This window comes from Phacochoerus africanus, chromosome 4 (genome assembly GCF_016906955.1).
Source record: "Phacochoerus africanus isolate WHEZ1 chromosome 4, ROS_Pafr_v1, whole genome shotgun sequence".
In the NCBI taxonomy this organism is placed as follows: Eukaryota; Metazoa; Chordata; class Mammalia; order Artiodactyla; family Suidae; genus Phacochoerus; species Phacochoerus africanus.
In genome coordinates this window covers 57424002-57438459 of record NC_062547.1, presented here as the reverse complement: position 1 = coordinate 57438459, position 14458 = coordinate 57424002, and the positions used below count along the sequence as shown (strand labels likewise).

Below are 14458 nucleotides of genomic sequence, written 5' to 3'. Positions count from 1 at the left end.
TAAATATCCATTGACAGATGAATGGATAAATAGATTATTACTTAGCCATAAAAATAATGAAATAATTCCATTTACAATAATATGAATGGATTCTGAGATCATCATACTAAATTAAGTCAGTCATGAAAGATAAATATTATATGCTATCACTTACATGTGGAAACTTAAAAAATGTTAAAAATGAGCTTAATGACAAAACAGAAATAGACTCACTGGCACAGAAAACAAACTCATGGTTACCAAAGGGAAAAGGTGAGGGATAAATTGAGAATTTGGGGTTAATATATACATACTACCATATATAAAATAGATAAACCACAATGAGCTCTGTATAGCATAGAGAAATATACTCAGTATCTTATAATAAGTTATAAGGGAAAAGAATATGAAAAAGCCCCAGGCTCAGATTTCAGGGGCCATTCTTAGAAACAGAGAATGTGCTTCTTTTCCAGAATACAAATCAGGACACCTGGGTATTCAGTCTCTTTCAACTAGGAATATAATCTCCAGTCAAGTATCCAAAACCAGAATGTGTAAAATGATTTATTAAGCAGAAATCAAGATAAACTAATAGTAACTAGGTACAAACTATGAACGTGCAATTTTTCAAGCAATGTTCCAAAGCTGGTGCTGTCAGACCTGAATTCAGCTTCATTCATACTAGATATCATATTTTATTCCAGTTTGATCAAGAATCATCACTATAATTCCTGGTAACCCTGAAGATAAGCACAACAAACCAGCCAGATTAATCCTGAATTTAGGCATATATTATGACGTGTCTCTATTATTGGAGAAACATAAGAATATTCTCCTTTGTCAATAGCTTTCTAGTGACCAGCTTATCTAAACCTGCCTTTATGGCCTTGTTTCTTAAGCTGTATATAATGGGATTAAGGGAAGGGGGCAGAAAAATATAGAAAGAAGATAGAATGAGATCAGTGAATGAAGTGGACCCTAAAATAGGTTTCAAATAAGCAACAAAAGCAGTTGAAAGAAAAAGTGCAACAACTGCCAGGTGTGGGAGGCAAGTAGAATAGACTTTTGACTGTCCCTCTATGGATGGAATCTTTTTGACAGTGGAGAAGATGTATATGTATGAGATTATGATGCACAGAAAGCAACAGAAATCCAAGACTGCATTAACAAGAATGAGCACAATTTCTGCAGTTATATTCTTTGAGCAAGTAATAGCTAACAGCTGGGGAATATCACAGAAGAATTGCTGGATTTTGTTGAGGCCACAGTATGATAAGGAAAAGGTTCCTGTTGTGTGCATAGCAGATAACAAGCCACCACTGAGCCAAGACAGTGCAACAATCTGGACACACCTGTCCCTGTTCATAATGACTTCATAGTGCAGGGGATGGCAAATGGCAGTGTAGCGGTCAATGGACATTCCTGTGAGGAGCAACAATTCTGCCACTGCTGAAAAAGGTACCAGAAAGACCTGGATGACACAGCTAAGAAATGAGATGGAATTCCTTTGTATCAAAGAGTTAAAAACAATTTTAGGCACAACAGCTGAAACAAGGCAAATATCAAACAGGGACAGATTTCTTAAGAAGTAGTACATGGGTGTGTGGAGGGATGGGTCTAAGGATGTGATGGCAATAATGAGGCTATTTCCCATTAGGGCTGCCAGGTAAATTATTATAAAAAACACAGATTGTAAGAACTGAAACCTCCATGTGCCAGAAAAACCCAAGAGAAGAAATTCTGTTAGCACTGAGATATTGTTCATTTTGATGAAACATTCTGTGTGAAAAAAAGAAAAAAAATTGTTTAAATTATCAAGAATTCTAAATATAGTATATTTTCCTTCAATAAAACTGAGAAATAAAAACTTTAGGTGTTTCTATTTAATGTTCATCATATAATGAATGTGTTGTGTATGTGCATGAAAAAGAGAGAAATAAAAAATAATTTCAACAGTATACTTTCTCCATCAATACAGTTCAATTTATTAATCATATGTTTGTATGTATTATTTTATCGTCTTTACTTCTTCTTCTTTTTGTGTGCCCAAATGTCATAATGCTATGCAAGTACATAGCAAATTGTTTCAGATTCACAACAAAATGCAACCTGGTCTCATAAATAACAATCTAATTCACATATTAATGAAAATAAGGGGACCAATATAGAGTATCCATTGATCCCATCTCATATATTATATCCACTTGCTTTTCATTTTTTGTCTTTAAATCAACTGTTTTACTTAAAATTATTTGCTGATTTTCATCTTAAAAATAAACCATGAAATAAAGAATTTTCTCCTCTCTACTTTACATTTCATTCCTTCTTATACTTTTTAAATCTCTTCTTATTACTTATAAGATTTTAGGTTATTGTACAATTGATTAAATGTCATATCCCATAATTTCTTCTTTTGGTCTTTTGAGTTTCTATAATTCTTCCTTCACACTCTCTTATCATTTTGGTTACCTAGATTTCACTTTTTTAAAGTTTTTCAATTAATTTTCAAAATCCATATGCTTAGACACAATGATAGAAAGCTAGAAAGAGATAGATACACACATAAATGTTTATGAGGTTATACTTATTAATACAAAATGTAGAAATATGTGAAAGGTTAAATTTCTGTCTATAAAACTGTATTTTCTTTCTCTGACTTTTAATTACTAATATAATTTTCCTACAATTGAAAAATGTTTCCTAGATCATGAAATCTTTGCAAATATTTTGCCTAAATATAACCCCATATTAAAGGGAAAATTCCACGTATTTCTCTACTTGATTTAAAATTGACCAAAACTTTGATGGTGAAGACATCAAAAAGGCATTGTTATAGACATAGACAGATGCAAAAATATACATAGATATGCATATATAAAATATCTATATATATATAAACTTATCTCTCTTCTAGTTATCTAGTCTTGTCTCAACATGTTTCTGGTATTATTGCTTTAATGCCATAATTGAGACCATTAGCTAATGGCCTGTCTTTTCCATTCAACAATCAACAACTATTCCCTATTCATTTAAGAATCCAATTAAAATAGCTGAATAAAATAAAGAAAATATATTTGTTTTGAAATTTGGGTGAATCAATTTAGAGTAAAATGTTGAAATAAACTGACATGTCTATTGATATATGTGTGCCACTTTGTTCAGTGCACAATTTTCATTAAAATACTCCTTCATTTAAATCTTGCAATTTTGTTAATATTTTGTTTCCTTCCTAGATTGGCTAGTGTTCTTTATTTTTATTAATGTCATTCATTCTCTCTCTCTGTTTTTCTGTCTCTGTCCACCTCTCTCTTTGTTTCTGTCTCTCTCTTTCCCTAAATAGATATACAAATCTATTTAGCTAGCTAGCTGGCTATCATCTAGATACTTTTTAAAATTCTTTGAATAATGTAGATAGCTAAAAAATACATGAAAAAGAAACTATTGTGAACGGATGCTTGGAATGCAATATATTTGCTCATATTTTCTTGGAAGAAAACTACCTAAAACTAATCATTCCAAAATTATATTCATTTAAGAGTTATCAAATTTATTAGAGTATAGAAGATATGTATATTTGAGATATATCTGAGCCTATATTCTAGATTTTCAAATGCACAGAATTACAAAAATATTTTTCTTACTACCCCTAAATGTAGTCTGTGATCTCCACAATATCCAGGACATTTTATTGTTAATGATATTACCAAATTAGTTACAACTTTTTGATATCTCCCTTTATCATTTTACTTACTTTTTTTTTCTTCCTGGACATAATTTAAATAAAATATTTTCAACTGATTTTGCATTGATTGTGGTGAGCTCAGATAGTTCTCTATATTACAAATAAGTTATGTAAATAGCAATTACAATATCTCATAATGTCCTTTGTATGAGCTCATTTCAGAATTTACTTTTTTAAACCCATGTTTTAGAGATCTTAAATTAAATACCATGGTACAAGAAAATTTCTTACCAGAAAATTAAGAAATAAGGGTTTTGGCAGGCTTCTCATTTTCTGACTGAAATTATAACCAACAACTGGAATAAAAGAAAATAACAGTCACTAAAGTATCTGTTCTATAGAAGATAAAGGAAGTCAGCAGGCTTTTTATGCAGTTGTTGGTGAAAATATTACTCACCATTAATGTTAATGGACAGAACTAAGTCTGACTTTCAAATATTAAGAAACTCCTTCCTTCTCTAATAGGAACTTTCTTTTTTGCTCTCTTGACTTTAGCATACATAATGTTGGTGAGAACAGAGCCTAAAGATAGTGATGATTTTATATCTGTTGCCTGTGTCTCAAGGGCTTAAAGTCTGAAATTCTCCAAAGGGATATGCTGCTGCTTTTGTGTAAATTGGCTTGTATCTGTCCTTCACAATTATAAGAGATAAATCTTGGCACTACCTAATATGTGGAAATAAAATACCACAACTGAATTTTCCTTACCAAAAAGTCTCTTCCAATACTGGTATACAACCAAGAGTAACATTAGTTTCTAAGAAGGAATTTAAGGAATATACTTATCCAATCACCAATGAGCCTTTATAGAAAATAAGCTATGTGATTGGCACATTCCAAGGTATTGGTTATGTCACTCACAATGGGCTTTTTGTTTGTTTATTGTTTTTTTGAGAGTTAGGTTTTATTTGGGACAAAATGAGGACTTAACCCTGGGAGACACCATCTCAAGTAACCCTGAGAAAACTGCTCCAACGAGGCAAGGAGGGTAGTTAGGAAATACAGGTGTTTTGCAACAAAGGTTAGGTAGTAGAGAAAGAAGGATTACTGCTAATAACCAAAAACCAGATTGTCCTGTTAAGAAATTTAGCATTTTTCTATGGGAAAATGCAAGTGTCTGGGCTCACTGAAATCATTCCGTTGGCACCTCACCTAACTGTGGCCAGTATCTTATATTTTCACAGCCTGAGTTTCCTCATGGCTCAGTGTTAAGAGTGGTTGCAATCTGATGGCTGCTAGATGGCAGGCATTATTTTTTTCCTTCCTGAGTTCCCTCAGGGCTTTCCAGCAGCTGTGCACACATTTTATAGAAGTTTGCTGCTGGTCTTATGAAGGTTACTACTAGTCATGAGGAGCAGAGGTTACCATGAAGAATCATAGTGTTTTTTCTAGATACTAAGGGATGCAAGAATTTGGTTCATACAATATTCTCCTAAAAATATCTAGCTATCTGAATACTTGCTGTGCCAGTTTCCCCAGAGCACAAACTACCTCACCCCTAATCTCCACCTTGAGCCCCCTCGGGGAGTGTTGAAAGCCAGCAGTTGCAATGGCTCATGATTTAATTCATGTAGAGGCAGATGGCAAATAATATCAAGTGCCAATTTCAGTTCAGCAAAGTAACCAAGCCATATATATATATATTCTTTTTTTCCACATTAACCTCTATCATGTTTGATCACAAGTGACTAGATATATTTCCCTGTGCTATACAGTAGGATCTCATTGCTTTCCCACTCCAAATGCAATAGTTTGTATCTGCTAACCTCAAACTCCCAGTCCAATCCACTCCCTCCCCCTCCCTCCTGGCAACCATTTGTCTGTTCTCTAAGTCCATGAGTTTGTTTCCTTTCTATACATAGGTTAATTTGTGCTGTATATTCAATCTAAGATATATGATATCATATGGTATTTTTCTTTCTCTTTCTGACTTACTTCACTTAGACTCTAGTTCCATTCATGTTGCTGAAAATGGCATTATCTTGTTCTTTTTTATGGCTGAGTAGTATTCCATTGTGTATATGTATCATATTTTCTTAATCAGTTAATCTATTGATAGACATTTAAGTTGTTTCCATGTCTTGGCTATTGTGATTGTGCTGCAATGAACATACAGGAGTATGTATCTTTTTCAAGAAAAGTTTTTTCTGGATATATGCCCAGAAGTGGGATTGCTGGGTCATATTGTAATTCTATATTTAGTTTTCTGAGGTACTTCCATACTGTTTTCCATAGTGGTTGTACTAATTTATGTTCCCAACAACAGTGAAAGAGGGTAAGTTTTTTTCCTTGCATCATTTGAAATTTCTCCCACTCCATAAATTGTCTTTTTTTTCTTGTTTCCTTCCTTTGCTGTGCAAAATCTTTCAAGTTAAATTAAAACCCATTGGTTTATTTTTGTTTTTATTTCTATTGCCTTGTGAGACTTACCTTTCTATGGTTAATGTAAGACAATGTTATGCCTATGTTCTCTTCAAGGAGTTTTAAGGTATCTTGTCCTACATTTAAGTCTTTAAGGCATTTTGAGTTTATTTTTGTGCATGGTGTGAGGGTGTGTTCTAGTTTCATTGATTTACATGCAGCTGTCCAGTTTCTCTAGCACCACGTGCTGAAGAGACTATTTTTTGGTAAGTCTATTTAAAGTTTTGTCAATTTTGTTTTTGTTTTATAAAAAGACAGCTCATTGTTTAGTTGAGTTTTCCTATTTTTAATCTCTATTTATTTATATTTTGTCTTTATCATGCCTTTCTTACGTTAATTGTGGGTTTAGTGTTATATTAGTTGTAGGTTTTTTTTGTTGTATTTCTTATTATTGTTCCTTAAAACATAAAGTTAATTTCTCATTTGAGATATTTATTACTATAATATAGAATCTATTGCTACAAACTTTCCTTTTAGAATTCCTTTTATTTGTACCATAATTGCAGTATGTTTTATCTCCATTTTTATTTATCTACCATATTTTAAAAAATTTTTCTTTGACCAATTTTTTCAGCAGAATGTTGTTTAATATCCATGTATTTATGATGATTTATTCTTATAAATTGACTTACCTTTTATCACATTATATTAAAATACTCTCTTCTAGCTTCTAATTTTTGGCTCAAGCATGAACTATAAGCTTATTGAAACTCTATTATTTGCTTAGTTTCCTATCTCTGGTTACTTTCGAAATTCTTTTTTTTTTGTCTTTGACACTAGATAGTTTAATTATAATTAGTCTCATTATGGCATATATTTCAACCTGATCAAATCAGGTATTGAAATCAAGAAATGAATTTTTCGCTTCAATTATTGTATTTCAGCTCCAGAATTTCTGGTTTTTTTTCTCCACAGTTCCTAACTCTTTGTTGAGTCAATATTGTCACTCTTGCATAATCTTCCTCATTTGATTTAGTTGTGTATCCGTATTCTCTTTTAGTTCATTGAACATCTGTATAAGTGTTATTTTAAGTGTTTTCATCTGGCTAATAGATCTTAATTTTTTTATGGTTGATATCTGATGTGTTACCTTATGTCTTTGTATGAGTCATGTGTCCATTTCCTCTCTTAGTTTTGTGATGATTTAGTCATTTAGGAAAATAAGTACTTCTCCTAGATTTTATACTGGATTTGTACAAGCAATGGCATTTACCACTAAGTATATCTGGGGGTTCTAGGACATCCCACATTTTTTCTAATCCCTTTCTCACCTTGCTGTCTACCCACAGAATACAGCTCTAATGTGGTGCTTAACTATGTTGGCTGTGTCGTCTAAATTTTGGAACCAGCTCTGTTAACACTTTGAATCAGATGAAAAAGAACATCAGCATTCTGGAGTTCCCAGCATGTCTCAGTGGTTAACAAATCTGACTAGTAAGCATGAGGTTGTGGGTTTGATCTTGCTCAGTGGTTAAAGACTTGGCATTGTTGTGAGCTGTGGTGTAGGTCACAGACATGGTGCAGATTCCATGTTGCTGTGGCTCTGGCATAGGCCGGCAGCTACAGCTCCAATTAGACCCCTAGCCTGGGATCCTCTATATGCCACAGGCCACAGGTGCAGCCCTAGAAAAGACCAAAAAAAAAAAAAAAAAAAAAAGAACTCCAGCATTCCTGTTTTGGTCCAGCAGATTATGAACCTGACATAGTGTCTGTGACAATGAAGGTTTGTTATGTGGCCTCACTCAGTGGGTTAAGGATCCAGAATTGCCATAAGATGCAGCATAGTTTGCAGATGCAGTTCAGAGCTGGTGTGGTGCTAGCTGAGCAGCTGCAGTTACAATTCAATCCCTAGTCCAGGAACTTTCATATGCTACGTGAATTATGTGAGTTTAAAAATACACTAGAAGGAATCAGTAGCAGGTTAACATAAGCAGAAGAACAAACAAGTGAGGTGGAAGACAGTAGTGGAATTCACTATAACAGAAAAAATATAGAAAAAAGAATGAAAAGATGTGAGGAGACCCTAAGAGATATCAAGGACACTATTAAACTTGCCAACGTATGTATCATAAGAGTTTCAGAAGGAGAAGAGGATGAAAGGGCCAGAGAAAATTGTTGAAGAGATTATAGAGAAAAACTTCCTTAATATGGGAAAGGAACACTCACTCAGGTTGAAGGAGCTCAGAGAATCCCACACAGGATAAACCCAAGAAAAATCATTAAGGCACATATTAATCAAATTAGAAAATTAAATATGAATAAAAATATTGAAAGCCACAAGGGGAAAACAACAAATAATATACAAGGGAACCCCTAGGATCATAGCTGATTTGTAAACAGAAATTATGCAAGCTAGAAGGGACTGGCAATATATATTTAAAGTAATGGAGGGGAGGGACCTAGAACCAAGAAGACTCTATACAGCAGAGACCTCATTCAAATCTGATGGGGAGATCAAAGATTTTCAGACAAACACAAGCTAAGAGATGAAGCACCTCCAAACCAGCTCTACAACAATGACTAAAGGAAATTGTCTAGACAGATAAAATAAAAGCCAGAATTAGAAGGAAGAAATTTTTAAATGATAAAACTCACTAGTAAATTCAATGATAATATAAAGATAGAAAATCACCCGCTGACAAATATCATATCAAAAATAGCAAGCATTAGAAGGGGAGAGGACAAAGCAGAACATTGAAACTACATTTAAAAATTAAGAGACCAGCAACGAGAATTAATTCTGTACATATACCAATGACTATATCAAAATCAAATTGGAACCACAAACCAAAAATCTATAGTGGACACACACATAAAAAAAGAAAAGCAATCCAACACAACACTAAAGATAGTCAGCAAATCACAAGAGAAGAGGACAAAAGTGGACGAGAAGGAAAAAAACTCAAAATAGCAACCCAAAGTAATTAAGAAAATGGCAATAAGTACATTTTTAACCATAATTACATTGAATGTAAAATGATAATATGCTTCAACCAAAAGTCAAGGACAGGCTGAGTAGATAAAAAAACAAGACTCATACACATGATTTTTCCAAGAGACCCTCTTCAGAGCAAAGGATATATACAGACTGAAAGTGAGGGTATGGAGGAAATTATTCCATGCAATTTGAAATCAAAGGAAAGCATGATTAGCAATACTCATATCAGATAAAATAGACTTTAAAATAAAATTACAAAAAGGACACAATCCAATGATCAAAGGATCATTCCAATAAGGTATAACAATTGTAAATATATATTTATCCAACATATATTTGGAACCAAATATATAAGGCAAACTTAAAGGAGAACCAAAATATATAAAGCAACTGCTAATAACCATAAAGTGGGAAGCTGATAATAACACAATTGTAGTGGGAGACATTAACACCCACATATATCAATGGACTGATCATCCAGGCAGAAAATCAACAAGGAAACACAGTCCTTAAGTGACATTCTAGACCAGATAGACTGAAGTTCATACAACATTTCATCAAAAGTAGCAGAATATATATTCTTCTTAATGGCACATGGAACATTCTCAAGAATAGATCACATCTGGGGCCACAGATCAAGCGTTGGTAAATTTTTTAAAAATGGAAATATTTTAAAGAGTTTTAAAAGACCACAGTTAGGAGTTCCCATCATGGGGCAGTGGAAATGAATCTGACTAGGAACCATGAGGTGGCAGGTTCAATCCTTGGCCTTGCTCAGTGGGTTAAGGATCTGGCATTGCTGTGGCTGTGGTGTAGGCCAGCAGCTACAGCTCCAATTGGATCCCTAGCCTGGGAACCTCCATATGCCATGGATGCGGCCCTGAAAGGACACAAAGACAAAAAAAAAGACCACAATTATATGAGACAACAAAAGAAATACACGGAAAAAATGTAGCAAAAAACACATACTCAAGGAAGCTAAACAATATGCTACTAAAAAAACAATGGATCATTGACAAAATCAAAGAAGAATTCGAAAAATACTTGGAGACATATGCCAATGAAGACATGACAATCCAAAACCTGTGGGACACAGCAAAAGCAGTTCTGAGATGGAAGTCTATATCAATACAATCTTATCTCAGGAAACAAGAAAAACCTCAAATAATTAACATCTAAAACATCTATAGAGGGAAGGACAGACAATGCCCCAAATTTATAGAAGGAAAGAAGTCATAAAGATTAGAGAAGAAATTAATACTAAAGAGAAAGAAAAAATAAATCAATGAAATCAAAAGTTGGTTCTTTGAAAAGAGCAACAGAATTGATAAAATTTTAGCCAGATTCATCAAGCAAAAAAGATGTTTCAAATCAATAAAATTAGAAATGAAAAAGGAGAAATCATAACTGACAACACAGAAATTCAAAGGATTATAAAAAAACTGCTATAAACAAGTATATGCCAATAAAATGGACAGCCTAGAAGACATGCTCATATTCTTACAAAAGTACAACCTATCAAGACTGAACCAGAAAAAAATAGAAAATATGAATAGACCCATTGCAAGAACTGAAATTGAAAATGTGATTAAAAACTTCCCAAGTACAAAAGTCCAGTACCTAATGGCTATACAAGTGAATTCTATCAAATATTCAGAGAAAAGTTAATATTTATTCTTCTGAAATTCTTCCAAAAAAATTTTCAGAGGGTGGAACACTCCCAAGCTCATTCTATGAGGACAATATCACCCTAAAACAAAACCAGACAAAGATATCACAAAAAAATTACAGGCTAATATCACTAATCATTATAGATGCAAAAATCCTCAGTGAAATACTAGCAAATTCAGTAATACAATAAAAGTATCATACACCATGATCAAGTGGTATTTATCCCAGGGATGCAAGAGTTCTTTAATATCCAAAAATAAATCAGTGTGAGACATCACATCAAAAAACTTAAAAATAAAACAGTATCATCATCTCAGTAGACAAAATCCAACACTCATTTCTCATATAAACTCTTTAGAAAATGGTCATAAAGGAAAACTACCTCAACATAATAAAATCCACAGATGACAAATCCACAGCTAACATTATTCTAAATGGTGAAAAAAATAAAGCATGTCCACTGAGTTCAGGAATATCACAAGTACATCCACTTTCCATACTGTTATTCAAACTAGGTTCAGAAGCCGTAGCTATGGCAATGAAAGAAGAAAAAGAAATAAAAGAAATCCAAATTGGATAAGATGAAGTAAAACCACAACTATTTTCAGGGAACATGACACATGTTCCCTAGAAAATTCTAAAAAGACTACCACAAAACTATTAGAGCTCATCAATTAATTTGGTCAATTTTCAGAATACAAAATTAGTACACAGAAATTGATTGCATTTCTATATATAAAATGACAGATCAGAAAGGAAAATCAGGGAAACAATTCCATTTACTATCACATAAAACAGAATAAAATACCTAGGAATGAATAAACCTACCTAAACAGAAAAAAAAAAAAACCTGTACTCTGAAAACTATAAGATGCTTCTGAAAGAAACCAAAAATAAAACAAACAGATGGAAAGAAATACTATCATTTTGGTTTGGAAAAATCACTATTGACAAAATGAGTATGCTACCCAAGGTGATCTACAGATTCAATGTAATACCTAACAAATTACCAAGGACATTATTCAGAGAACTAGAAAAAATATTTTAAAGATAGAAATCCCAGAAATAAACCTATGGTCAACTAATCTATGACAAAGGAGGAAAGAACATACAGTGGAAGAAAGATAATATTTTCAATAAATAATGCTGGGAAAACTGAACAGCTACATGTAAAAGAATGAAATTAGAATATGTTCTAACCTATATACAAAAATAAGCTCACAATGGATTGAAGACCTAAAAGTAAGGCCAGATACTCCTAGAGGAAAACATAGGCAGAAAGCCCTTTGACATAAATCACAGCAACATCCTGTTTGACCCACCTCCTGGAATAATATCAATAAAGACAAAAAAAATTGACCTAATTCAAACTCAAAAGCTTTTGCACAGCAAAGGAAACCATTGAAAAAAGAGGAGACAATACACATAATTAGAGAATATCTTTGCCAACAATGCAACCAACAAGGGCCTAATCTCTAAGTGTGTAAACAACTCATTCAACTCAACAACAGCAACAAACAAGCAACCCTAGCAAAAAATGGGCAGAGGAGTTAAATAGACACTTCTCCAGGAAGACATATGGATGGCCAATGAGCACATGAATAAAAGGTTCAACATCATTAATTATTAGAGAAATACAAATCGAAATTAAAATGAGGTGCCATCTCTCACTGGTCAGGATGGGCCTCATTTACAAGTCAACAAATAAATGCTGGAGAGAGTGTGGAGTTTTATTTTGGGAACCCTCCATCACTATTGTTGGGAATGTAAATTGGTACAACCAGTATGGAAAACAGTATGGTGATACCTGAGAAAAATAAATAGAGAACTACCATATGATCCAGAAATCCCACTCCTGGGCATATATCTGGGCAATACTTTCATTCAAAAAACATATCCAATCCTATTTTCATTGCAGTGCTATTCACAATAGCCAAGACACAGAAACAATCTAAATGTATATTGACAGATGAATGGATTAAGAGGTGGATTAAGAGATAAATACAATGTAATACAACTTGAGCATAAAAAATTACAAAATAATATCATTTGAAGCAACGTGGATGCAATAAGACTCATATTAAGTGAAATAAATCAGAAAAAATAAATACAAATACCACATGTCACCTATATGTAGAATCTAAAATATGGCACAGATGATCCTATCTATAATACAGAAACAGATCACAGACAGGTAGTGAAGACATGTGTTTGCTTGGGGTGGGGAGCGAGGAATTGTATGGATAGGGAGTTTAGAGTTGGTAAAGGCAAAATATTACACCTGGAATATTTACATGAAGTTGTAAAATTACAAATGGTGCATCAATTGCCATGAATTATTACCCCTTTTGTGGGAATTCCCTTTTTGTTTTATAATGATACAGATGCTGTTAACTTCTCAATTGATCTCTAGAACACTGCCAGAGATATCATGGTCTGTATATCACAATTAACGCATTGTCTCTCTGGATATAAGACCTGTTGCTTCCTATTACACCATCTTTCTGATATATTTCCCTCTCCCGTAATATTGAAGCACAGTTTTGCTGTAGAATTTTGAGTTGATAGTGTTTTTCTTTCAGTAATTGGAGTATCACACTGCCTCTGGAATGCAAGTTTTCTGCTGAAGAATATATGGATGAACATAAAGAAATAAGCAAGTAATTTTTTTTCTCAAACAGTTTTTGGAATTATCTGCTATATAATCTTTGATTCTTACTGTTGAGTTCTTTCACCTAGACCTGTATGCCCCTTCTCTTATTTCCTCTTTTCCCACAGAGGTAACTAGAGACTCAGTGGTAGGGGAATTGGTAATGTTATTAAAGGATATGACTTTTGCAACTAGAAAATTACAGAGATATGGAGATCTAACATATTGCATAGTAGTTATAGGCAACCATAATGTGATATATAATTCAAAGTTGTGAAAAAAATTGTACTTGACTAGAACCCACATGTTTGGACTATATTTACATTTTGCTACAAGTTGTACCAACATATCTACACAAGTTCTTTCTTTAGGGCCATTTGTTCAAATAAAGTAATTTGAAACCCACCCAAAAATAACCATAATAAAAAGGTAAACTTATATCTCTAACACATACACACACACACACACATCACAAACTTACCTTTTTTGTAACCTTTGGGATTATATGAATTATTTAATGTATTTATCCAATCATTTAATACCAACAGCTAAACAAATTCTGATTAATGCTTCAGGTTCATATTTCAACTATTGAAAATGTAGTCATCATTTGTGCATGTGAGAGTATGTTGAATTAACCCCAAGAAATTTATCCCCCACTGTGATCTCATTAAGATGACTGGAAGGCTTAGATCATGATTATTTAGCATAAAATGTTTCATAGTTAGTCCTTAGGGAAACTGAATTTGGTCCTCACCATTTTCCTATATATGCAATTCTTTGGCAATTTATATTTGTGCATATTGTTTCTAATATCAGATGTTGCCAAATATTTAAATACTCATATACATATATTATCAACAATAACTCCATATGCTGGAGAGGGTGTAGAGAAATGAGAAAATTCCTACACTGTTGGTGGGAATGTCAGTTTGTACAAGTATGGAAAACAGCATGGATGTACCTAAAAAACTAAATATATAATTACAATATGATCTATCAATCATATGGACATATATCTAGACAAAACCTTCCTTGAAAAAGACACATGCACTTG

General features: G+C 33.1%; 1 protein-coding gene across 1 annotated transcript; it reads right to left on the bottom strand.

Annotated features, from left to right (window-relative positions):
- Nucleotides 1-787: 787 nt before the first annotated feature.
- Nucleotides 788-1744, bottom strand: LOC125124579 (olfactory receptor 14A16-like). The gene has a single exon (XM_047774647.1). The coding sequence runs from the start codon at nucleotides 1742-1744 to the stop codon at nucleotides 788-790; it is 957 nt and encodes a 318-aa protein (XP_047630603.1).
- Between the last annotated feature and the right edge of the window lie 12714 nt (nucleotides 1745-14458).

Bases quoted from the DNA above. Each gene is read 5' to 3' on its own strand.
- LOC125124579 (XM_047774647.1), bottom strand. From the start codon at position 1,744: ATGAACAATATCTCAGTGCTAACAGAATTTCTTCTCTTGGGTTTTTCT.